The 26,723-nt window shown below is 46.8% G+C and overlaps 2 protein-coding genes across 6 annotated transcripts in view; one reads left to right on the top strand and one right to left on the bottom strand.

Moving 5' to 3' along the window:
• Window positions 1-11,084, top strand: part of B3GAT1 (beta-1,3-glucuronyltransferase 1) — a 71,026-nt gene extending 59,942 nt beyond the window's left edge. Inside the window, exon 7 of the mRNA XM_054438913.2 lies at window positions 11,066-11,084. The gene's annotated coding sequence lies outside the window, so the exon portion shown is untranslated. The remainder of the gene's footprint in view (window positions 1-11,065) is intronic.
• GLB1L2 (galactosidase beta 1 like 2) overlaps window positions 1-23,241 on the bottom strand; it is a 47,747-nt gene extending 24,506 nt beyond the window's left edge. The window contains exons 1-6 of one of the 5 annotated variants that reach the window (XM_063671641.1): window positions 22,971-23,186; window positions 12,718-12,825; window positions 12,372-12,569; window positions 10,874-10,942; window positions 10,197-10,292; window positions 7,907-8,015 (exon numbers count right to left, since the gene is read on the bottom strand). In XM_063671641.1, coding sequence (XP_063527711.1) covers window positions 7,907-8,015; window positions 10,197-10,292; window positions 10,874-10,942; window positions 12,372-12,569; window positions 12,718-12,825; window positions 22,971-23,056 — 666 coding nt within the window. In that variant the 5' untranslated portion in view covers window positions 23,057-23,186. Of the gene's footprint in view, window positions 1-7,906; window positions 8,016-8,963; window positions 10,087-10,196; window positions 10,293-10,873; window positions 10,943-12,371; window positions 12,570-12,717; window positions 12,826-22,970 lie in introns of those variants that run through there. The other 4 variants (XM_063671642.1, XM_063671644.1, XM_063671643.1 and 1 more) reach the window with 4 other exon arrangements.
• Window positions 23,242-26,723: the final 3,482 nt, after the last annotated feature.

The following is a 26,723-nucleotide window of genomic DNA, read 5'->3' as shown; positions in this document are numbered from 1 at the left end:
CCCAATGTTCAACCAAAAAAACACAAACATAAAAAGAAACAGGGAAGTATGACTCATCAAAGGAACAAAATAAATCTCCAAAAGCAGTATCTGAAGAAACACACACACCAGACTCAGCAGAGCAAGATCTATAACAGCTGTTGTAAATATGCTCAAGGAGCTAAAGGAAACCAGGCAAATGATATATGAAGAAAAAGGGAATATCAACAAAGAAACAGAGATTATTTTTAAAAGAACCAAAGGAACCATATATAAATTGAAAAATTCACTAGAGGAGTTCAACAGCAGATTCAAACAGGTAGAAGAAAGAAAAGCAAACTTAAACACAGGTTATCAGAAATGATCAGGTCTGAGGAGATAAAAGAATAAAGAAAAGTGAACAGAGCCTAAGGGACTTACACAACATCTTCAAGCAGAATAATATATGAATTATGGGATTCTTAGAAGAAAAAGAGAGATAAAAGGGCGGGGAGATTATTTTTACAAAATAATCGCTGAAAACTTCTCCAATTTGAGGAAAGACATGATTATATAAATCCAAGGAGCTCAAAAAATGCCGGAGAACCACAAAGGGACACTCTATAATCAAACCATTGAGGACAAAGAGAGATTCTTGAATGCCAGAAAAAGTTTTGGTCACGTGCAAGCGATCCTCAATAAGACTATAAAGGATATCTCAGCCAGAAAATTTTCAGGCCAGAAGGCAATGAGATGATATAGTCAAAGTGCTGAAAGGAAAAAGTGTCAACTTTTTTTTGACACTTCTATATCCAGCAAAACTCAAAAATGAGGGAAAAATTAAGAAATTCCCAAAATAAAGCTAAGAGAGTTCATTACCACTAGACCTTCCCTAGAAAAAAATACCTAAAGTTGAAATAAAAAAATGCTAGAGAGTAATTTGAAGCTATATGAAAATATAAAGTTCTCCAGCAAAGATAGACACATAAAAAATATAAAAATATTATATTTTTCTTTACAATGTGGCTTTTTATTTTCCACAAGATTTTAAAAGACATAAAATAATTATAAATTTAAGTTAATGGGTACACCCAATATGAAGACATAATTTGTGACATCAATAAAATAAAGTGGAGGGGCGGAACTGTAAAGGAGTAGAGTTTTTGTGTGCAGTTGAAATTAGGCTGGTATCAATTTAAAATAGAATGTCACAACTTTAGGATATTATATATCCTTTACCTTATCCCAAGGTAAAGGGAATCGCTAAAACAAAGTGTCACTATAAAAAAATCAACTAGATACAAAGTAAAGCAGTCATAAAGGAAATGAGGGACAAAAAGCTGTGAGACATACAGAAAACAACAAAATGGCAAAAGCAAGTGATTCTCTATCAGTAATTACTTTGAATGTAAACACATTAAACTCCCCAATCAAAAGACATACATTGGCAGAATGGATTTTTAACAAACCGATATCCAGCTATATACTGTCTACAAGACACTCACTTTAGATCTAAGGATATTTATTGGTTGGAAGTGAAAGGCTGGAAGAAGATATTTTATGCAAACAGTAATCAAAAGAGGAGGGGTGGCTTTGCTAATATCAAACAAAATAGACTTTATCTCAAAAACTGTTACAGGAGACAAAGACATGATAAAATATATATAATGATAAAAGGGTCAATTCACCAAAAGGATATAACAATTATAAACATATATGCACCAAATGCCAGAATTCCAAAGTATATGAACCAAACACTGGCAAAATTAAAGGGAAAAATAGACAGCTCTACAATAATAGTAGGAGACTCAATATCTGAATAGCAACAATGGATAGAATAACCAGACAGAAAATTAGTAACCAAATAGAGGACCTGGACAATATTATACACCAGTTGGACCAAACATATATACACACAACATTCCACCCAAAAGTAGCACAATATACATTTTTCTCATGGGCACATAAAACACTCTCCAGGATAAACCATATAGTAAGCCAAAAAACAAGCCTTAATAAATTTTCCTTTTTAAAAAAAAAACGGAGTCTTGCTCTGTCACCCAGGCTGGAGTGCAGTGGCACAATCTTGAGTCACTGCAACCTCCATCTCCCAGGTTCAAGTGATTCTTGTGCCTCAGCCTCCCAAGTAGCTGGGATTACAGGTGCCCGTCACCACGCCTGGCTAATTTTTGTATTTTTTAGTAGAGAACGGGTTTCAACATATTGGCCAAGCTGGTCTCTAACTCCCGACCTCAAGTGTTCCACTTGCCTCGGCCTCCCAAAGTGCTAGGATTACAGGCATGAGCCACCACACCCAGCCTCAAGCTTTAATAAATTTAAAAAATTGAAATCTTACAAAGTTTTATTTTTCCCAATCACAATGGAATGAAACTAGAAATCAATAACCAAAAAAAGTCCTGAAAAATTCAAGTATGTGGAAATAAAATCTTCACCAATAGTCCAAAGAGGAAATCACAAGAGAAATTAGAAAATACATTGAGGCCAGGCGTGGTGGCTCACGCCTGTAATCCCAGCACTTTAGGAGGCCAAGGCAGGTGGATCACCTGAGATAGAGAGTTCAAGACCAGCTCGGCCAACATGGCGAAACCCCATCTCTACCAAAAACACAAATATCAGCCGGGCGTGGTCACGGGCACCTGTAATCCCAGCTACTTGGGAGGCTGAGTAATGAGAATCACTTGAACCTGGAAGGCGGACGTTGTAGTGAACCTAGATCGTGCCACTGCACTCCTGCCTGGGCGACAAGAGCGAGACTCCATCTCAAAAAAAAAAAAAAGAAAACACATTGAGAAAAATGAAAATGGAAATAAAATTATGAATTACAGTGAAAGCAGTGCAAAGAGGGAAATGTTATAGCTATAAATACATTTAAAAGACAAAAGGTCTCAAACCAACAACCTTACTTTATACCTTAAGAAACCAGAAAAAGGGAAACAAACTAAAAGGTAGCAGAAGGAAGGAAATAATAAAGATTAGAGCAGAGATAGACAATGAGAGAATAGAAAAACAATGAAGAAAAATTAATGAAACCAAGAGTTGGTTATTTGAAAAGATCAACAAAACTGACAAACTGCAGCTAAACTAAGAAAAAAGATATGACTCAACTAAAATCAGAAACAACATGAGGTTATTACTGCTGATTTTACAGAAATAAAAAGGATTACAGAAGAGGAATATGAACAAATTGTATGCCAACAAATTAAATATTAAATAACCTAGATGAAACACACAAATTCCTAGAAATATATAATATGCCAAAACTAAATCATGAAGAAATATAAAATCTGAACAGACCTATAACTAGTAAGGACACTGAATCAGTAACTAAAAACCTCCCAACAAAGAAAAGTCCAGGACCAGATGGCTTCACTGGTGAATTCTACCAAATATTTAAAGAAAAATTAACACCAATCTTCCTCAAACCCTTCCCAAAAATTGAAAGGGAAGGAAGACTTCCTACATTATTCTATAAGGTAGAATACAGTAATAAACTCTTTTCACTTTTCTTTGGGAATTTCTTAATTTTTCCCTCATTTTTGAGTTTTGCTGGATATAGAAGTGTCAAAAAAAAGTTGACACTTTTTTCTTTTATTACAAACAAAAGACACTATAAGAAAAGAAAACACAGACTAACAGTCCTGATGAACACTGATGCCAAAACCCTCAACAACATGTTAGCCAACTTAATTCAGCAGCATATTAAAAGAATTATAAACCATGATCAAATGGGATTTATTCCTGTAATGTGACGATGATTTGCCATCTGAAAAGCAATCAATGTAGGCCAGGCGCGGTGGCTCATACCTATAATCCCAGCACTTTGGGAGGCTGAGGCAGGTGGATCACCTGAGGTCAGAAGTTTGAGACCAGCCTGATCAACAGGGTAAAACTCCATCTCTACTGAAAATACAAAATTAGCTGGGCATGGTGGCGGGTGCTTGCAACCCCGGCTACTCAGGAGGCTGAGGCAGGAGAATCACTTGAACCTGGGGAGGAGGAGGTTGCAGTGAGCTAAGATAGCACCATTGCTCTCCAGCCTGAGCAACAAGAGGGAACCTCCATCTCAAAAAAAAAAGAAAAAAGAAAAAAAAATCAATCAATGTAATATACCACATTAACAAAATTAAGAGAAAAAACCACATGATGATCTCAATTGATGCAGAAAAAAAGTGACAAAATTCAACATTCTTTCATGATAAAAAACACTCAGTCAACTAGGAACAGAAGGAAACTACCTCAACATAGTTAAGGCCCCATACAGAAAGCCCACAGTCAACATCATATTCACTGGTGAAAGACCGAAAACTTTTCCTCTACGATCAGGAACAAACCAAGCATTCGTGCTTTCAGCACTTCTATTCAACACGGTACTGGAAGTCCTGCCAGAGCAATTAATCAAGAAAAAAATAAAGGCATCCAAGTTGGAAAGGAAGACGTTATCTCTGTTCACAGACAACATGATCTTAAATGCAGAAAACAGTACAGATCCTCACACCCCTGAAAAAAAGATCCAGCTAATAATTCAGTAAGCTTGCAGGATAAAAAAAATCAATGCACAAAAATCCATTGTTTTTATCCACTATCAGGGGACAATTGCATTACGACACCATCAAAAACAACAAAATATTTGGGAATACATTTAATCAAGGAGGTGAAATATTTGTACACTGATTGTACATTACAAAAAAAAATTTCTAAAAGAAAATAAAAGACAGTGGAGCAAGATAGAGGAATAGAAGCCTGCACCGTTCATCCGTCATGCTGGAACACGAAATTTTAACAATGATCTGCACACAGAAAAGCACCATCACAAAAACCGAAACTCAAGTGACCCATCACAGTACCTGGTTTTAACTTCATATCACCAAAAGACGCATTAAGGCAGGCAAGAGAGACAACCTTACACCACCGATGCCACCCTCTCCCATCTCCCAGCAGCAGCCAAGTGGTGAGGAGAGAGGATCTGTGCATTTGGGGAAGGGAGAGCACAGTGACTGGGGAACTTTACATTGAACTCAGTGCTGCCTTGTCACAGCACAAAATAAAGCCATACTGAGTTCAGCCAGCATCCATGTAGAGGGAGCATTTGGACCAGCCCTAGCCAGAGAGGAACTGCCCACCCTAGTGACTGGAACTTGAGTTTCTTGGGAAGCCTCACCACCATGGGCTGAAGTGCTCTGGAATCCTAGGTAAACATGAAAGGCAGTCTAGGACACAAAGACTGCAATTCCTACGCAACTCCTGGAGCTAGGATGAGCTTACAGCCAGTGTACTAGCACAGCACATGGCCTAAGGAGCCACCAGCTGGCATGGCTAAGGGGGTTCTTGCACATCCCTCCCCCAAGCCCAGGTAGCGCAGCTCACAGCAACAAAAGTGGCTCCTTCCTTCTGCTTAAGGAGAGGAGAGCAAAGAGTAAAGAGGACTTTGTCTTGCATCTTGGATCTAGCTCAGCCACAGCAGGAAAGGGCGCCGGCAGAGTCAAGAGGCCCCCGTTCCAGGTCCTAGCTTCCAGACACTTCTAGACACACCCTGAGCCGAAAGGGAAGCTGCTGCCTTGAAGGGAAGGACCCAGTCCTGGCAGGTCCTGTTAAGGAATTGATATCCAGAAAGCAAAAAGAATTCCTATAATCAACAGCATAAAAACAAACAACTAGATTCAAAAATGAGCGGAAGACTTCAATAAACATTTCTTCCAAGATATGCAAAAGACCAATCAGCACATGAAAGATGCTCAGCATCACCAGGGAAATGCAAATCAAAACCACCACGAGAGACCAGCTCACACCCACTGATGGCTCTCACCAGATAAACAGGAAATAACAAGTGTTGGCAAGGATGTGGGGAAATTGCAACGCTTGTGTATTGCTGGTGGGAATGTAATTTGGTGCAATTTCTGTGGAAAACAGTATGGCAATTCCTAAAAAAAACTGAATGTAGAATGACAAGTTGATCCAGCAATTTCACTTCTAGGTATATACCCAAAAGAAGCGAAAGCAGGGGCTCAGAAAGGTATTTGTACACTCATGCTCACAGCAGCTTTATTTATAGTGGCCAAAAGGCAGAAGCAACTCAAACGTTCGTCAATGGATGAAGGATAAACAAACGTGTTATATACATGCAATGGAACATAATTCAGTCTTAAAAAGGAAGGAAATTCTGACACAGGCTATGACACAGATGAACCTTGAGGGTGCTGTTAAGTGAAATAATCCAGTCACAATACTATGTGATTTCACTTATATTTGGTAGCTAAAATGATCAAATCCATGGAGACAGAGCGTAGAATGGTTGTCAGGAGCTGAGGGAAGAATGGAGGGTTTAACGGCACAGAGTTTACATTGGGGAAGACAGAAAAGGTCTGGAGATGGACAGTGGTTGCAATAGACTGTGTTCTCCCAAAATTTACATGTTGAAATCCTAACCCCCAGTGTGACAGTATTCAGAGGTGGGACTTTTGGGTGGTGATTAGTCATGAGCATAGAGTCCTTGCCAACAGGGCTAGTGCTCTTATAAGAGGGACCTCAGAGAGCTCTCTGACGCTTTCTGCCATGTAAGGTTGCATCAAGAAAATGGCCGTATATGCCCTGGAAGGGGGCCCTTCCAGACACCGAATCTGCCAGTGCCTTGATCTTGGACTTCCCACTCTCCAAAACTGGGAGAAATGAATCTCTGTTGTCTGTAAGCCACTCAGTCTAGGGGTTTGGTTGTGGCAGCCTGAACTAAGGCTGTGGAGATGAGCACACAACAGTGTGGGTGGACTCAATGCCACTGAGCTGTACATTTAAAGATGGTTAAAATGGCAAAGTTTATGTTATGTATACTATACCATAATCACAAAAATTAAATAACTATGTGATTATTTAAATATGTTAAATAATAATAATTGTTATCATTTATTTGAAAAAGATGCGTTGGTGACCTGCTGCACGTCTGCAAGTGCCTCTGAGCCTGCTCCCAGGATGGCCGTCCTGATGCCTAACCGACTCCTACAACCTGCTGATCCCCAGCTTCCCGGCAAGATCTAGGCTAATGACTTCCTAGTTCCTTGCTTCTGTCATGGTTAAGGCTGCCAGATTTAGTAAACAAAAATACCAGACATAAAGTTAAATTTGAATTCACAACAAATAATTTTTTAGTGTAAGTATGACCATGCAATATTTGGAATATATTTACACTAAAAAATTATTCCTTGCTTATCTGAAACTCAAATATAACTGAGCATCCTGTGTTTCATCTGGCAGTTCCCTTTGATTTATGTGTGTGGTAAGTATTCCCTACCACTGACTTGAACTAATTTTTTATTGATGTACTAATTTCTCAATGTCATTCTTTCTGGTTTTACACAACAACTGGGTTGATTTTTCCCATTCCTGCTTTCCACAGCTTCCAATTATTATATAAAATATTAAGATACTTCCTCCCCCAAAATGTACTTTAACGCATGTTTTGAATAGTAAGTGTGTACCATGCAGCATCTTTTTGGTAGCAGAGGGAAGTATCTCGTAAAGTCAGCGACAGGAATTTTATAATTTATAAAAAGTCCTGCAGTCTTATAGGCAAAGGTTAATCCATATGTGCTCCACCCTGTGCAGAACTGAGCCGCAGTGCTACTGGGACACTGGTAGATACATGGGTGTTCCTGGCTATCACGGCATCCCTGTCTTTCCAGTGCCATATGAGGCAATGTGAGCCCTTACATCTGTCTGTCCTTTCAGTAACGCACCCAAGTGAGACAACACTGAAATGCACAGATCTTTCAAAAGGCAACTATTGCAAGCCCCTCAGTTATCAGTCTCAGGCAGTGGGGAAGAGCCTGCTCCTGTGTTCAAAAACACTGGAGGACCCTTGGTCTGAGAACTAACCAAGGATGATCCACTACCTAGAGGAAGACAGGCCAAGATCAAAGAAGACCCCATTTGCTTGTACCTGGAGTGGCACCACCCTGGACATCAGGTGGTCAAAATAAAGGTCCACTGCTTCGGTGAAGCCCTTGTAAGTTGTTCTCAGCCTCATGCCAGGGTCTTGGAGTAGCCAGCTTGAAGTATAAACGGGGGAAAGGAAGGATGTTAGTGTCACAGTGGGTTTGCTGTGAGCAGCTGTTGATGCCACGAGAAGGGAGAGGCCCCACAGTGCTCCGGAATGACCTGTGCCCTCCTCCCCCCACTCAGCCCAGAAGTGGGGAGACTATGCAAACCGATTCTGGGGCGAGCACGCACACGCACTCCTGCAGCTTCCCTCCCCAAGGACACAGCCTGGTGGAAGTTCATTTCCAGCTCCACAGCTACAGGGCCTGGCTGCCAGCAGTGAGAAAAGCTTTTCACAGGACTCCAGGCCTAGTTTTCAACAACTTGCTCTATGATCCCATTTCAAAGAGTGAAGTCAAAAGGGTTAGCAATCACTGAGGCTGTGGAAGGAGGAGACACAACCTTCTAGCATCACCCCAAAAAACAAGACTGACAGAGACTGCGAGGGGCTGAACAGGAGGCAGCCCCCATCCTTGCCAACGTGGCTAACGTCTTGGCATCAGTGGCGTGGGCTGTGCAGAGCTCAGCCCAGAGCAGCAGGTGAGCAAGAGTTGAAATCTCCCTCCACCCTGTTGCTGTGATCCCAGACTCCCCAGAGGAACACAGCAGCATGGATTGGTTCCAAAGCTGGAGTCAGGGCTCTTCCTTCTCACTTCAGGTTCTGAGAAGACAGTTATATTTTCTAACAAAAGGCTCTGAGGCTCCTCTTGCCCTGGTCTGGAAGTCCTAAACAGGGTCAGGAAATTATCCCATTTCTGTGGGTAAAACAACGGGTGAGGAGAGAGCAGTTTCCTCTAGCCCGACACCCCCACGTTCTAACCCCACCTGACAGGTTAGCTTTCTCACTCCCGCCCGGACTCCCCCTCCGCAGGTGCGCCCACATGCCCCTCTCATGCATGGTCAGGTGCCACATGGCGGGGTGGGAAGGGGGAGTCTGAGGGCCACAGCTCCCCACTGCTTCTAAGTTAAGACCGTTAAACCCTTCGTCCTCCTGTGCCCAGCCCCGGCTGAGCCGAGGAAATCGCTGACGGTGGCACACAGCTTTCTAATCCGCAGGGACGGGAGAGGCTGCCCTGGCTGTGTTCGTGACAAGGGTGAGCCTACCAGGCTGAATGGATCAGTGCCTGAGAAGTGACCCTGGGTAGTGGAGACAGAAGCTATGCCCCTGAGGGAAGGGCGGGTCATGCTGGAAACCAGGAGGAAAACAAGCCCAGGGCTCCCCGGGGACCGGGGGAGGGGAGAGGGCTTGGGGACAAGGATCAGCCTCTTCCCTGAGGCAGTCTGGGTCTAACCACCTGGTCCACTGGGAGGCTGAGAAAGGTTACGCCAGTTAACAAGAAAATCTTAAAGGCCACAATGTTGAGAATGAGGAATGAATGAAGTCTCAGCTGATTCCTGTCCAGATTTCCACTCCAACCACAGAACTCCAATCTCAGCCAAGACTAGCACTGGGAAGATGACACACGTGGGCCGAGACACGAAGACAAAACCATAACAAGAATTTGTTTCTCTTATACTTTATCAAAATACTTGGACTTTTCAAAATATGCTTGGTAACATTCCTAAGAAAGAGATAGGGAAGGACAGGCATGGTGGCTCATGCCTATAATCCCAGCACTTTGGGAGGCCGAGGTGGGCAGATCACGAGGTCAGGAGTTCCAGACCAGCCTGGCCAACATGGTGAAACCCTGTCTCTACTAAAAATACAAAAATTAGCTGGGCGTGGTGGCACACACCTGTAACCCTAGCTACTCAGGAGGCTGAGGCAGGAGAATCACTTGAACCCAGGAGGCGGAGGTTGCAGTGAGCCAAGATCATGCCACTGCATTCCAGCCTGGGTGCCAGAGCAAGACTCTGTCTCAAAAAAAAAGAAACAGACAGGGAAGGTCTGATTTTCCCATACTGCAGACATGCAGGCGAATGACCTGCCAGGGCTCCCAGCTCCACAGCAGAGCCCTGAAGCATGAGATGCCAGGAGGGCCAGCCCTGCTGCTGCCTGTCACACAAGCAGCCCATGCATGGCTCCATGAGGGCACTCACTGCAGCCTCACTGAAAGTGATCCCCTCCGGGTGCTGCTTTTCCTGAAAAGGAAATTCAGTACAGAATGGGAACTGGAACACAGAAACAAAACTAGACCTATGTCTGTGAGCTTTTTGCAACAGCACACAGGACCCTTCACAACCCTGCTTACCTGGGCAAGCCCCCGAGGTCCATCTCACTGCAGATGTAGGGGCCTGGACGCAGAATCACCCACAGCCCGATCTCCGCAGCCATCAGGACGAAGGCCCTAGGGAGGTCCACATCGTCAGCCCCTCCCACGACGGCCCAGGATGAGGCCAGGTGGGGGCTACACACACCACAGGGTGGAGGAGCTGCCCGGTGGGGCGAAGGGACAGCTCGGCCCCACCCCCAAAGAGCGGGGACTCCCATACCAGGTCGGTGGCCTGAGCTGCTCCCAGCCTCAGAGCCTCTGCACAGCCCCATTGGGGGCCTGAGGAAGAAGGGTGACAGCCAGGGCACAGGGGTCTTAACAGTGAACCTGACCCAATAGCCTTACTAGCCTAGAGGAGCCGCCCTGCCCCAGCCCAGGCGGCCAGACCCCATGCAGAGTCGGGCAGCTCCTGGGGTCTTCTGTCCCTCTGGACTGCAATGGAGAGGTGGAGCCCAGAGGCTGCAGGCCCAGCCCCTCTGGGTGACAGGTCACAGCTGGGGAGCATCTGGGTCCTGGGCGCAGGGCCTCTCCCAGTCCTAGAACAGTGCTCCAGACCCAGGTCCCTCCCTGGTTCTCTTTGGTTGCTAATCCATCCCCAGTAGCCACCTCTGTGCCCCTGCCCCTGGCCAGTTCACAGAAGCAGCAACATCACATACTCCAGGTCCAGGTTCCCAGAGAAGTCAAATTTGCCTCTTTCTGGCTCATGCAGGTTCCATGGAACATAGCTGCAACAGAAATGATAATTACAGGCTAGAGCGTGTCATTCATTCCACTTCACCTCCCACATTACCTTCTTTAGCCCAAAAATCCAATATGATGGCTAAAGATATGTTTCTTTATGATTTTAGGACTGGAACCAAGAACTAAGTGAACTGATCTAGGGACCAGAATTGAGGGCAAGCCCCCTTCCCTCTGCATCAACAAGATTTGGATGAAGCATAAGACCGGCTGAGTAAAAGGTCAGGTGCTCTGACCCCAGTTAGCTTACCATGCCCACGCCCCACTGGAGAAGAAAATGTAACTTTATCAAAAAAACAGCTACAAGGAGTAAGAAGAAAGCTCGGTGATCATCCTATATTTACCGAAGCCCCGGAATTCCAAAACGTACAACAGAATGAAGCTTCCAACTCTAACAGGACAAGGGATGGAGCAGGCTCATGGACGGGCTCAACTCAAGAGGCAGAAGGGACAACTCATGGATGACACAGTGATGACAGCTGCTCTTCTCCCGACCCCACCCCATCGCTGGCTTTAGCAGAGTCTCTGCCCACTAGAAAGATTATTCCCAGGTGAAGGAGGACAGGCTGCCTGGCTTCCAACTCAGACACGAGTTCTGCCTTTCAGCAAGTGTCGTCGGTGCTGTTTCTGCGGGTCAGAGTGCTGAGCCTGCAGCGCTCCCACAACCTTCGGGAGTCCTTTCTAGGAAGTTGTCAAGGCTCAGCACATTTCTGTAACTCTTTAAGGAACTGTCTTCAAAATCAGTTCATAAATCACCCATGAAAAGCCATCTCCTTGATTTGTAATCACATATTTTTGCCTAAACATGGAATAATCCAGCCTGATCACCCCCTTTATTTCATAGACTTAGAGTCAAGTATCAGTTGGCAATTTGGGGGGAACCCATGAAAAGATCCAGGTTATTCACAACTGAGCACATTTTATAAATGATTTGCAAATTCAACATTTTATTGTGTGCCTACCATGTGCCAATCATCACAACAGAGGCTGGGATGACAACCACAGCATTCTAAGACCACTGCCCAAGAGGAGTGCTGAGAACTGGGGCCAGAGAGCCTCTCAGGCAGCTCTTCTGAAGAAGACTCCGTTCACTGGCTGTATAAACTGGAAGTGGGAAGACTGCTTGTGACACAAAAAGATTCGCTAGCACTGAATCACCTCCTCAGTCTGCACTCACCTCCTTCACTATACTCTTTTGTGTGACACTGCTACTTCGGTTCCTCTAGACCTTACATCCATGTCGTGTCCCTTCACGCCCAGGAGGCAGGAGCTCTGTGGTGGGGAGGAGGAGGGAGACCCTGGCTCTCTCGCCCTGGCCAGAGGACCTGGGCCGGTTCCTCTTATATTTTTTCGCATGCAGACACCAGGCGCCCTGCTTAGGAACCAGGCTCCGTGGGGGACAGGGGCAGCACCTACGTGGTGAGGGTGTTCAAGCCACAGGCCTTCATCTTCAGCAAGCGGTCCCTCCAGTACTCCCTGGGCACACGGAAATAGTGGATGGAGCCCCCGAAGATCCAGAAGGTGGAATCCTCCAGCATGAAGTTCCAGCCCTTGGCCTGCAGCCCCAGCTGTCGATGGCGAAGCCACAGCGGGGCCAGGGTGCTCCAGTCCAGCCTGGAAAGACAAAGACATTCGCCGGCCGCCGGGGCCAGGTGCAGAGAGCTCAGCTTCCTCGCCCCCTCGCAGGCCCTGGGCATGTCTCTCCAAAGAGGGCCTGCGTCCAGGTGGCTGGGAACAGCTCCCCCCTCCGCCTCAGCCAAACCTGGGCAGGGGCCTTTCTTCAGCACGGGGCCCCGCGGCAGGCGAAGGGCAAGCCGAGGCCGCGGCCAGGAGCAAGACAAGCACAGCGCTCGGCATGAGGGCTGGCGGGCTGGAAGGAGAGAGCGCAGCCGTCACGCCGCGGGAGAGGCCGCTGCTGGGGCCGGGCGGGGCGGGCGCTGCACGCGGCTTCACCGGGGCCGGCTCTGCGCGACTTCACGCGGCACCTCCGGGCCCCGGCACGGTCGCGGCCGCCCGACTCGAGGAGCAGAGCCCTGGAAAGAGGGTCTGCGTGAGCGGCGTCCATCCATCCACCCGACCCCAGGTCTTCAGGATTCGCTCCTTCCCACCCTGTCTCCTTCCCACCCTGTCTCCCGAACGCCGTGCGAGAAGCTGGGGAGACCCACATCTCAAGTCAGGAAGGTCCGGAAAGTCGGAGGCATGAGCCAAGAGCGCGGCTGAGTCTGGGGCAGGAGCCGGTGCTGGCTCTGCCTTCGTCCCCACCGGCGCTCGCTCCTGCCCTGACACTAGCAGGCGGTGGCCAGCCGGGCCCCACTGCACAAGACGCCCCTCAGCTGAGTGTCACAGAGCAAGCGAGAGGGCCCAGATGGCCAGAGACGGGGAGGGGACAGGATGCCCACAGGACAGAAGACAGCTCGGACATCGCCAGCCTCTTGGGAATTTTGTCTTGGGCCACTCTCAGGCAAAGAAATTTGCTTTTTTACCTACTCCTTCCTACTTCTCACAGCCCCAGGGCCTTAGAACTCACACCGAAGCTCCAGGCCTACAGTTCTGCTGTGTTACAGATGAAAGAATCATCTCATCTTGGGCAACCTGGGAATCTGTTCACCACATTTTTCTTTCTCTAAAGAGAAAACTTCCATGTTCTAGTAAATGGCTTGCAAATGACATTTTAGGACACAGTTCTTCCAAAGCACTGTATGAGAGAGTGACAACAACAACGCTAGCCGGAATAGGAATGTCCTGGCCCCCAGCTTGGTAGAACTGTCGCCTTGGGTTAGTGACACCAGTCCTGTGGGCAGGAGCTTCTTCCTCTATAAAACAGGGCTAATGCCTGTCCCAGCTGCTCAGAAAGGCTGCTGTGAGGGTCCTGGAGAAATGCAACACTCTCTGCTGTGAGTCGAAGAGTCTTATCTCTATCTGAAATCAATTTACTGTAGCATGTGTTTGCATATTAGAGAGCTACGGAAACCTATTCACCACACTTTTTTCTCCAAAGAGAAAGCTTTAGAGAGAATAGCCACAAGTGGGTTTTATGTCCTTGATGTGGAATAATCCCAACTTCTCCATTCTCCCCATGGTGGTATACAGTTTATGTGCCAGACTTTGTGCCAAGCCATCTTATTACAATTTCTAAAATTTGACAATGAAAGATTCTGTACACTGAGATCCTATTAGACCAACACAGCCTGTAGGCCAGAGGTGAGCCAACTTGGGCCTCGGGTCAAATCCAGCCTGCCATCTGTCCTCATGCAGCCTGCAAGCTGAGGATAGCTTTCACATTTTTAAGTGGTTGAAAAAAAATCAAAAGCATAATACTTTGGGACACATAAAAAATTATATGAACTTCAGTGTTCATAAATAGTTGTATTGGCACACAGCCACACCGTCTACAAACGGCTGCTTTTTGCGGTTGAGTACTTGCGATAAAGACTGCAAGGCCTGCAAAGCCAAAAATATGTGCGATCCGCCCTCTTCCAGAAACTCTGCTGGCCGGCATCCTTGCAGATGAAGCCCTGGACGGCTAAGACAAGGCCTCAGCCCCTCTGGGCCACCGTCCGGGCCTTCCTTTAGTGCTGCCTGCTCTGCTCACCAGGTGCTTTGCTTTGGCTACAGGCTCACAGCTGCTCAGGCCACACCTGCTCCAAAGCACACACCCTGCCACCTGCTCAGCCCTCCCTGCCTCAGGTACTCCACCAGACTCACCTGCCCACCACAACACAGGTTCTCCCCCTGGTTCCCTCAGAGGCACATGCTGGGCTCACCCCAGGCCAGAATGAGGAAGAACTCAATGGACAGATTATTTTCTTAACAGCAGGGGCATTGTGACGATCTGGTGGTGAAAATACACACATGCACATGCACACACACAAAATGTCACTGTTTTTAAAGACAGTGACAATACAACTTAGCAATCACTCCACCAGGTACCAAACCTTATTCTCCAGCCAAAACTTCAAAAGCACAATCTCCAGTTCTTATTAAAGCACACATTACTTATCCTAACGTCTATTTATGGGTGCGAGAGCCTCCACTCCCCACCCTGCTAAATGCAGAGGTGTAGGCAGGGTTGGAGAAGCCTCTCTTGACCGACATTCCAACACAGTCCCTGCTAGTAACCAACACCTTTAACCTCTCCCCTTGATTTGTTGATGACTAAGGATCAGGAAACCACCCTCTAGGCTGACTTCTCCAGGTGTGGTCTGCAGAGAGCCACACCTCTGAACTCCCTCAGGGTCACAGCTGCCTGACTCAAAGTGCAGACACCTGGAAAGAGGCATCCCAATTCAACAACTTCTATCCACCAACCAGATTTCCAGGTCTTCATCCGCAGCTTGAGACCTACTGAATCAAAACCTGCATTCTAACCAATCCCAAGGTTACAGCCTGAGAAGCCCAATCTGCGTCTTCTCCTTGGACACTACATAGACTCCCTCCCTGGATAGAGCTTGTCTTTGCTAATGTCTATAACACACCATTTTCTATATTTTTAGAATAAAACGTTCTTCTCAGTGCATATCAAGAGGAATGAAATAAACAACAAGAACAAAAAACAATCTAGCTGTTACCCAATTGCAAATTCTGGAGAATTCAACTGTTTCTTCATGGGAATTTTCTGGTAGGTTACTAGAGAAGTTGTCAATACATTATTAAAAGGGATGAATTCACCAAGAAAATGAGGATAATAAGTGTTGGGTTTCTCCAAGGAATTCACTGCAAGTAAATGAGACCATGCATGAGTTAGAGCTTCATAAACAATGAAGCATCATGTAAATGGTTATTAACACTAATAATGATCGTTAATACTAATAATCATAAGATGGAGAACAACCCCATAATTTCCTGAGTAACTCAGTAATAATAAAATAAAGGAAATATCAACTGTGTGGTTAGAATTGGTTGGTTTAAAGGTCAGCAAGACTTTACTCCTAAATTAGGCTTGATACCAAGCAGCTAACCAAATCCTAAGGAAGCCCAGTGTGTTTCTGTCACTTTTCTTGGGGAGCAGTTCATCCATGATGGATCTTTATTTGATGAAACCAGGAACACCTGCCTTCTTTTGAACTGGAACTTATGTTAACATTTTCTCCTAGAATTTCTGTTTCCTGTGTATCTTGGCTTCATTTATCCAAAGTGATTTTTCCGCCTTAGAAGAGTCTGGACAGCAGACCCTGGCCAACGGCCTGAATTCAGTGCTCAGTGCCCAGGTCTGCTCTGCTCAGAGTCAGGCTCTGCTCCTACACCTGGATGGAGAGGGTGGCCTTGGTCATGGTCCAAGGTGAGGTTCCTGGAGGAAGGCAGGCACATCAGGACTTCTGATGGGGCCTCGCACAACATAACAAGACCTCTACAGCCCATCCTCACCAATTCCCTTCTGGCAAGTGGAAAAGGGGCATGCGCTATTCGTGCTGAAGGCTGTGCAAGCTGCAGACACAAAAAATTGGTTGCAATGGAAACCTGAAGCAGAGGACATAGGTACCAGGTTCTGCTGTGCCCCATGGTGAGGAAGCAGGGGGAGGTGGAGCCCTCTGGAGTAATTTTTCCTTGACTGGTGAGGTGGGTCCTGAGGATGAAGGGTACAGGGCAGGCCCCAGCAGGCAGGAGATTCCGGGTGTAGTAAAAAGTGCTCGTGGATGTGAGTGGATGGAAAAGGGCAGATGAGCAGGTGGCAAAGATCACCACCTCTTTCTGGGAATGGGACTGGCTGTCAAGTTTCAGAGGGGATCTTGCAGGGCGGCTGGGTGGGAGGTGAGCCAGATCCTGTCACCACCAGAAAGGATCTCCTTGAGTGAGGTGTGCCAGGCTTGAAATGCGTCCTGCCGTGCCAGCGGGCATCCCTGCATCACCCATGAATCCTGCAAACACTCATCAGAAACCGGGGTCATGGTAGGGCTGGGAGGCCTCACTGGGGTCACAGCCATCTCTTTCTGGTCTGCCATGCAGAGTATGACCAGACACAGATGGGCCAGGATCCATGCAACTGGGCACAGCAGAGACAGCGCCGTGAACATCGGAGTACGATGACCACCAGCAGAGACCAGGCAGCACGCACGCAGTCCAAGGCTGGCCACCGGCGTATGCAAGCTGGTATCTGAGTCAGGAACTGCAATCATTGTCCTTCGATTCCCAGAACATAAGTCCTTGCCGGCCCCAAAGGCTGGTTATTTTGATGCTATAACATAACGTGCTCACATACTTGTTCATCTGAGATGATAGCTTACAAATTCAATTTTTAGGTGCACTGTGGCCCTATTAGGGCCTCCCTAAACAGAGGTTCAACTGAATCCCAATCCAGGGCATCCTGTGAAGATCCTGACCAAGAAAACACTCACCTCCACCCTCCTCCAAGTGGCCATGCTGGAGACCACCATCTGATGGCAAGTGTGTTCAGCTGCCCACAAAGACATCAAACACATGGGAATTCCTCACTTGGATCTGTCTTCAGTGCAGACTTCTATTCATCACTCTCAAGATTCTGGTTCAGTTCTAGGCTCCCATGAGGCTCAACTTCCTTGGACATCCTGCTGTCCTAAACTGTCTGTTTGGGGATATTTTGGTCCCAGCAGCCTTCAGCCATGTTCTCTCCACCCTCAGCAAAAGAATTTGAGGGCCTGAAGAAGGAACTATTCACTCTTTGGCCCAGGTGGTGCCCTTAACGCCTCTACTCCAAAATATTGCCTCTTGGACCAATCCCCAGGCTCCAAGAACTTCAGCCTCAGGGAAATGGAAGTCGGTCCCTGTTTCTGGCCCAGCTTTCTATATGTGCTCCTTAGTCTGGGCCCAAGGTGTTGGACTCCTGTTTGCTGGGAGAGGCATTAAATACGCCCAAGGGCTTGGGCCTGCCATTCCCAAGGCAAGTATATGCATTTTGCAGAGAAGTGAGGTCCCCAGCAAGAGGTCCACAGCACTCCTGCCACCCTAGCTCCTCTGCTTTTTCCTCTGAAAAGGCTCCCAGGTAAGCCAGGAACCCTGGCCTCACATCCAGGCTCTGACCCAGAAACAATATTGGTGGTTCAGAGAGCAGTATTTCCTAAAGACTGTAGGAAGTGAGTACATGAAGAAGAGTTTACTAGACCAAAACCTTGAGATCCAATAGTAAAGTAACAAAAACTCCTCACTCTAATCAACCACATAACAACAATAACAACAACAAAAAGTGTTCTAACATTATGTTACTCTGTACTTTTGCGTACTTTGGGACCATTGACAGCATCATAAAGAGGAAAAGGACTGTGTCTTACCCAGAGAGAAGTGAAAGCTCTGTTAGATAACACAAGGACTCTACTCTTGATAACAAGGCCCTGATCTTCGAGATGCTTGTTGACTCTAAATGAAATGATCTCACAAATAGGGAAAAACATAACTGTGTTAAATTTTTTTAATCCACCACATAGGAGTGGACTTCTCTACGAAGATATACAAGAGATGCACTGGTTCTTCCAAGACTCAAGAATCGACTTGGCCCTATCGAGTTGGGCTCAGAATCTCCTTTACATTGATCCAACAGAAATAAAATGTACTACTTTAGAAATGTCTATCAAGATTTAAAATGAATCTATCCTACGGTCAGTAATTCTACTTATAGAAATACATCCAACAGATATCTGCAGCAGCTTTGTTTACAGTAGCTAAAAGATTGCAAACAATCGAAGTCCATCAATAGAAGACTGTTTAAATAAATTATGTGTCTAATGGACAAGTGGGATAATATGTGTAGCTATCTTCTTGTATATGCATAGAATATTTCTGAAAGAAGCCATTATCAGTAATAATGGCTGATATGAAGAGGGGATAGGGAAGGGTGCCTAGCCTAGGGGCCAGGAGTGGGAGTTTCTTTTCACTGTATTCCCCTTCACACTCTGAATACTTACCATGTTCATTAATAGCCTACTCACAAAATAACTTCTTAAGGGAAAAAAATACAATCTGTGCTTGAAAGGAACAAGCCCACTGACTGTTTTGCTGAGTGTCAAAGAACAGAAGCTGTGAGTATCAACAAGGAGTCTCTAACAGGCAGACATCAGTCAAGAAATATCTACCTCGTTAGCAGGAGCCTCTACAAACACCTGCTGCCTTTCTATCCCAGGAGACATCCACACCATGAGAACTCTTTTTCAATACGGTCTTTAATATCCAGAGCAATAGATTTAAGCAAAAGCTAAAACTGAGTGGAGAGGAAGCAGCAAATATCCCAACATTGACACCAAAAAACCCTGCCCCTGCTGCGTGATGGTGGCGAGGGAGGGAGGGAGGACGTGTGTAGACCCCAGAGTCCTTTTCAGGTCCAAATGTTCGCAAACCTTTCTCCGCAAGCTGCAGCATCTCCTGAATTCTTCCCAGAAGAGCGTCTGCCATGACCTCGTGGAACTCTGCATCACTTCATCAAGGACTACATGTTTTTATTTCACTTGCCACTTCCTTACCTTAAGGTGGGAAGAACCCTCTGGTCAACTTTCTGCTATTTCTGCAGCCAAGCCTCTTTGTCCCCAATCTTCTTGGTAGCCCAGTCCCTCCCTTGAATCACACCTATACCAATACTATGGCTGCTCCAAGACAACTCTGTTCTCCTTCTGCTGCTGGCTAGCATGGTCCTGTAAGAATCCCAGAGCCAACTCGCTCTTCCTAGCACAGGGTGGCTCAGACATCCCTCACCACCTGTATCCAACAGGTGATCACCTGCTGAAAGAGACACTTCCCCGATGCTGAAAACTTTACTACTACAAGATGAAAGGAACACTGTTCAAAGAGTCTGAACATTCCATGAAATATGACTCAGGCCTCAAGCAGAGAAGAGTCCTAGAATAGGCAAGGCCCATAAAATCAATTACCTCCCAGAAGCTCCAGAGGAGAGGCATGATTTGGCCACATACCCTTGGAAGACAGGACTGGCCATGATTTACATAAAAAAAAAAAAGTGACCTGCATTGCTAAGTTAGCCACCTTGTTCAGGAGAAGGAGTTTGATACATCTCCTCCTTTTCCTTTCTATAGGAAGAATTTGGGGTCTGGAATAAAGAAAACAGCAGGGCAGGGCAGTGTGTGAGATGGACCTCAGAGAAGAAATGAACTTACCTCTTAGGAGCATGATGCTGGCTGCCCACCTGAAGGCTTTCGCCTCTCCCAACTTTCCCAGCTAAAATTTCAGGTATGAGAGATGCAGCGTTGACTGTATCTTTGCTCAGTGATTCATTTATATTAAGGAAAAAATCATGAATGAGAACCATGCCTTTAGAAAATATCAAGCAGGCATTCTTGTGTTCATGGAGTGGGAATAGGAAGAGAATGAAAGGCAACTGGCTCAAAGGCACAGTTCACGTTGATACATGCATCGCAGACCTCAAAACAATACGCTGAGTGAAAGAAGCCAGACCAAAAAGGAGAACATGCTTTAAGATTACAATTCTATAAAACACTAGAAAATGCAAATCAATATATCGTGTTGGAAAGCAACAGATCAGTGGTTGCTTGGGGCTGGGGAGCAGGGAGGAGCAGAAGGGAGGGATGACAGAGAGGTACATGGAAACTTTGGGGGCTGGTGGCTGTTTTCACAATCTTAACTGTGGTGATAGATTCACAGCTGGATTTAGATATATGTCAAAGCGTATCAAATTGTACGTGTTAACTATGTGCAGTTTGTTGCATGACAATTAAACTCCAATAAAGGTAATTTTTAAGAAAGACCACTGTTTAAGCTTAAAAAAAATAAAAATAAAAATTCTAAGACTGAAATCCTCCCCAAAAGTCAACCTGGTCATCCTAGTTTTTTGATATGATGTAACCCACCAGCTATGACTGACCATGAACCAGCCCAAGGAAAAGTTGATGAAAAAAAAAGATAAGCTATAGCCAAACATCCCCCAGCCCATGCCAGCCACTGTCCAAATACCTGCCTTCTGCTACAGGAAAGGGGCTGCTCCTGACAGCTCGGCTCCACAAAGAGTGAACTTGGTGGCCAGTTTCCACGTGACCTATATTCCACTGGCCACCTCAACACTCCCCAGTAACAGCTGGGAGAGGCCCCACCTCCCACTCAGTTAATGACCCAGTCAGAGCTGGGGCAAGACAGGAAGAGGGAAAGACAAAGAGGATGTTCTCCTCCTGCCTCCAGAGATATTACAGCAACTCATAATCATTGGTGTCCAGCCCAAGTCAGACAGGAGGAACTGGCATAATGTACCCATGAGGGTGAAAAAATCAAAAAGACGCCAAAAAGACACGTATTCCACAGGATCTGAAGAGACGGCCCTGAACTTGGTTCAGAGCTCCTTGAGCTTCTGTCCTACCTGCTAGAAGGATGGAGAGGCAAGAAAAACATCCTTCCTAGGCATGTCAAACTCTTTTCACAGCATTTGGTCACAGCTTTTTATTCTCTATTGCCATTCCACCCGCTCCAATGGCCCAAGACTGACTCCTAGTGCGGCCACCCCACCTAGGTGGGGACATGGTTACCTCACCTCAAAGAAGCTCAGGCTTCTTCCCAGCTAGGTCAGCTCCCTGACACCTCACCTCTGTCTCACCAAACAATAGCAAACCCTCAGCCTCCTTCACATGCCTTTTCCTGGGGACTTTTTGGGTGTGCCACTCAGCCCATCTCAAGCCCACAGTGCTGCCCCAAATAGTGACCTGCCTGGGTCTCCTGCACAGACTCCTATATCCCTGATCAACAACAGGCCTGCAGCCACTAGCCTTTCTCTTGGCAGCTTGTGCACCTTGCTACCCTGCTGTATGCAGGAGGATCTGCTGCTGCTGCTCTGAGTAATTCTTCTGGGGTTTGCATAAGCCTTGCACAGGGAGGAAAGCTGAGCATCCCACAGGAGCCAGGGCCAATCTTCAGAGAGGAATAGCTTAGAGATCTTAGGCAGGACAGAAAACATCTTGGGAACAACTGGAGAAATTAAATGCCTGAAGTTTTCTGGGCCCCAGAATGAGAAGAAAATCCATCCTTCTCCCAAACAATATTATGACGTCTCCACTATCTCAGAAACAAGAATCAAGTCTTGACAAGGTGTAAACATAGTTTGTCAATGTGTTCTTGTGGCCGCAAAAGACTTCCAGATATTTATCTCCATCAAAAACTTCCCTATCTCCCAGGGGAAGTTCAGAGAAACTAAGAAAGGGGATAAAAAACAAGCAAATGACAAAGCTGAGCGGCGTAGGGCCTGCCACCAGTTCCAACCGTTCAGTTCATTCGATACTGCCAGTCGGCTTCCCACTGGAGGTTTTGAATATGGAAAGTGCTGACCCGAAAGATAGGGTCAGGGCTGTAGAATCCTTAAAATAGGCACAGTTTAGAAAAATGCTGGGCTAGGGCACCCAGAAAACTTTTTCACAGGCTGTGGGTAAATCACAGTATCACTGAAGCCACTCATTTGCCATAAACAACATTTTGTAAAAGGGGGAGAGGAAAGAGTGAGCTGGTAACAGGTGAATGGTGGGAAAGTGGAGAGAGACGACCTACCAGTCCTAGAACTGTGCAAATAAATCATGGCCCGGGATCTTGGAGGCCCACAGACATTGTTCTTATGACCCTGCCAGGCGAGCTGGCTAGACCATAGCTGCCAGGCTGAAGCGCCGGCCTCTGCGGAATAAGGCGCCTCCCAGAGGGTTGGGAGGAAAAGGGGGGCCTGGGGGAAGAGCAGAGGGCGCTCTCCGCGAAGCAGTGGAGATGGCGCCGCGATGGGGTGCGTCTGAGAGGGCTCTGACGGCTGGAGTGCTGCGGGCGTCCACGAGGGGCAGAACCCGGCATCACAGGCGCGGCGGGGTGGGCGGCTCGGGGCACAGACGCCGGCTCCCGAGGGCACGCCGGGTGTCGCCCAGAGGCCTGGATCGCGAGGCAGGAGTAGAGTGCCTGGAGCCGCAGGGGAACTCGGGGGTACTGGGGAGCTCCCAGAAAGAAGCAGCTGGGGCTGCTCCCCCCGGGAACTCGGGATTCGCGGGTCGCGGGAGGAGAGAACCCGAGGTGCGGAGGGCTGGGGAATGTGGGGTCCGGCAGGTGCTGCGCTAAGCTCTCTCTCACCTGCGGAGCACCAGGAAGCCCAAGACGACCAGCAGCAGGAGCCCCAGCGTGCGGCCCGGCCTCCGCCGGAGGCTCCACGTGGTCATCGCGTGTTCTCTAAGCTCGGGGACCCGAGTTCCCACTCCAGTCCGCACTCAGCCGCGCGCGGGAGCCTTGGCGCGGGGGGCGGAGCCGCGCGTCGGTCGCCTGGGCAACCGGCCAGCCGGCGCTCATTGGCTGGGGTTCGCGGCTCCGCGCCTGCAGCCCTAGGCCTCGCGCAAGCAGGGGCGGGGCTGGCCGGGGCCGGGGCGGGGCCTCTGCCGGGGGGGCGGCGAGGCGGGGCTGGTGGGCGGGGACGAGGGCTCGGTAGGAGAGGGGCGCTGGGGGGGCGGGGGCTGTTGGGGGCGTGGCCTCGGCCGGGGGCGGGGCGGGGACAAGGTCTCGGTAGGGGAGGGGTCTGGCCGGGGCGGGTCCCCAGTGTCGTGGAGCGGTGCAGAGTTCGCCGTCCTTCTGCTCGGGAGGCGCAGGCGGGTGCGGGAATGCTGCGTACCTGCCAAACGCCGAGGTAAAGTTGCCCCTCGCAGCGCTACATCAGGAAGAACGTACAAAAGGCGTCCGCAAAGCAGGGGCAACCAACAGAATCTTTTAAAACAATTCAGATTCTGAAGCAAACAACTTTTTCAATAATAAATCATCCCGTGAAGAGCCAGGATTTTGAAGAATTGTATCTGGACACATTTCAGTGTGGTTCATGTCTGAGGAGGGGGGTCCAAATATTTTCTGTCTTTGGTTTCTGCGAGTCTTACTCTGGCCCTGACTCCAATTTTTTATTTTAAAAAGGTCCATGTAAAACCCTCACGTTTTAGGAAAGGAAGAATATCGTTCTTATTCTGAAACAGAGTGTATGTCCCAAAGAACATGAGGTAGTATTTCGGTGCAACTTACACTGTAGCAATCACAAAACCAACTCCAACCGGGAACAAAATTCAGATTTTACTGAAAGAAACTCGAGGAAGGGCAATGTTTTCCAGAGCATCCGGGTTTGTCGAATGTCTCCCTTGCCGCATGCTTTGAATTCATTTCCTAAACGGGGGCATAGTTTTGAACTTGTAAAGCCGACAGGAACCAAATGAAATTGCAGATCTTGGAACAAAGACACAGACTTGGGTATGAAGTGTCCTTTGTCTAGCGTTAAGCACATATTTAGTCAAGGAGCAAAAGTTAAATCAAAGAGAGGCAAAAACAAACGAACAAACAAGAGGAAAGAAACCCTGGCAGAACTGGGGAGGATAAGCTGGGCTTGGAGCAATCCGGATCTGACTTAAGCACCGCAAACATTCCCAGAGGCGCGCAGAGGGAGGCGCGCTCCCGTGGACGCGCTCCAAGCCCGCTCCTTTTCTCCGTTTGGTAAGGCTATGATTGCTTGATGGCTGTGAAGTCTATGATGAAAACATGTTGGTTTAATTGGAATACCAGCTAGCCCCTAAGCGTGTGGAGAAATTGTCAAAGGCTAACCCCTTTGCCTGCAGGGGACCATCCGAAAGACGTGCACCCCACATTCATCCTCTCACTTCTGGTCACGTTGAGCAGTAGCAGAATCTATCAAATATAAGGGAATTCCCAAATGGTTTAAGCAATACCAGTATCTCCATTTTTCTTCAAATGTTAGCAAAAACTTAACATGGGTTGTAAAGACCGTGAACTCCTTGGCCCACGCTTGTATCCTTCGTTTTTATTTGGTGGAGAAAAATATACATAACTGAGTGTTTTCAAAAAAATTTCCCCTTAACTTTGTGGGAAGCTCAGAACTAGGGACACACCCTGCTCACAGTCTAGGAACAATTTTACTTTATCTGGGCTTAATGATACCACAGAATGCTACAAAGTTAACACTAACCCGTGATGCGTCTTGCTCATAGGCTGAGACTTTTTTTTTTTTTTTTTGAGACAGAGTCTCACTCTGTTACCCAGGCTGGAGTATAGTGGTGCAATCTCAGCTCACTGCAACCTCTGCCTCCTAGGATTCAAGCTATTCTCCTGCCTCAGTATCCTAAGTAGCTGGGACTACAGGCACCCACCACTATGCCTGGCTAATTTTTGTATTTTTAGTAGAGACGGGGTTTCACCATGTTGGCCAGGCTGGTCTCAAACTCCTGACCTCAAGTAATCCACCAGCCTCGGCCTCCTAAAGTGCTGGGATTACAGGCGTGAGCCACCATTTCTGGCCTGAGACTTTTGTTTTTTAAAACATTAGCAAGATACTCCTTCAGTGTCTCCTTTCCAAAATGTTTAGTGATCTTAACCCAAAGCAGACAATGAAAATACTCAAATCCCCGGGAACAAAAGCTACAGTTACAATGAACTGGCATAAGAGTGGTGTAACAAAGTGGTCTGGCAAGGTGCTTGGCTTGGTAATGAATCCCTGGTACACAGGAACCATCCTCTTCCCAGGCCTTCTTTCCAGTGTCCAGGGTTTAGAAAATATAAGAAATGCTTTTTAAAAAAATTAAATCTTGTTGGTGTGCCATGTCCATTGCTCTAAGTCAGAGCTCCAACAGACCCAGAGGGCACAGTTCCTTCCTTGAAAATTCCTATATCACAGATAGTCAGTGGGAAACCAAAACACATACAAAATGCACACACAGGAGAATAAAAGTCACACTCACTCAGAATCAGTACAGTGAAGTGGGAAAAGCGATCATATCAAACTAGTCTCATTTGCTGTTTCACTTTTTATTTTTAATAGGTAACAGGTTTACAGATCAGTTATTCATTCATGTAACTCATTTTTGAGGGCACTCTGCTAATGCTTTACACACAGTATATCTGAATTTTAGGAAAATGTTGGCAAAATTTCTTTTAGTCATGAGAATAAGATGAAAAATGTGGCTTCTATGATAGTACAGTCACTTGGGCTCCTGGACCAAGATATAACCCTCTCCTCCCCACCTCCTCCTTAAGGACAGACACCTCTGTCCAGCAACCCCCATCCACCCTCCCCTCAGGAGGAGCAAAGTCCAGTTATGATGTCAAGTTGCCAGGGGTCTTGAACAAAGAAATTAAGAGCACAGAAGAATTCCTGGGAATAAATGAGGGCTATTTCAATCCCAGCCAAAACAAAATAGAAAGTCCTGGAATGGAGATTTGGCCTAGGAAAAAGAAAAGAGAAGGCAGATTTAAGTTAAAGGAAGTAGACAAAGCTTTTCAGCCCCAAAGATACGTGAGTGGAACTGGAAGGGGCCTGTGCACATCCGATAGGGATGCACAGAACTTGATCTTTGGCCTAACCAGGCCTAAACTATCATTTTTCAGGCTCAGCCTTTGAAGGCCTAATAGCCAAAGATCTAATTCTGCAACATTGTATTTATTAAAAAGTAAATGACAAATTGTAATGACCATAAACAACATGCTGAACACTGTTTCACATGCTTGGGATGTATCAGTGGACAAAACAAAGATGTCTTCTCTTTGAAATTTCTGTTCCAGCTAGGGAAGAAAGACAACAAAAATTAACAGAATGAATAAGTAAACTGTAGAGTATATTCAAAGGTAATAAACTCCATTGCAAAAATTTAAAAAGTAATAAGGGGGCCAGGCCCAGTGACTCACGCCTGTAATCCTAGCACTTTGGGAGGCTTAGGCAGGCAGATCACTTGAGGTCAGGAGTTCAAGACCAGCCTGGCCAACATGGTAAAACCCCGTCTCTACTAAAAATGCAAAAATTAGCCAGAAATTGCTTGAACCCTGAAGGTGGAGGTTGCAGTGAGCCAAGAT

This window comes from Pongo pygmaeus, chromosome 9, assembly GCF_028885625.2.
Source record: "Pongo pygmaeus isolate AG05252 chromosome 9, NHGRI_mPonPyg2-v2.0_pri, whole genome shotgun sequence".
Taxonomy (NCBI): Eukaryota; Metazoa; Chordata; class Mammalia; order Primates; family Hominidae; genus Pongo; species Pongo pygmaeus.
This window is presented reverse-complemented; position numbering and strand designations above follow the sequence as displayed.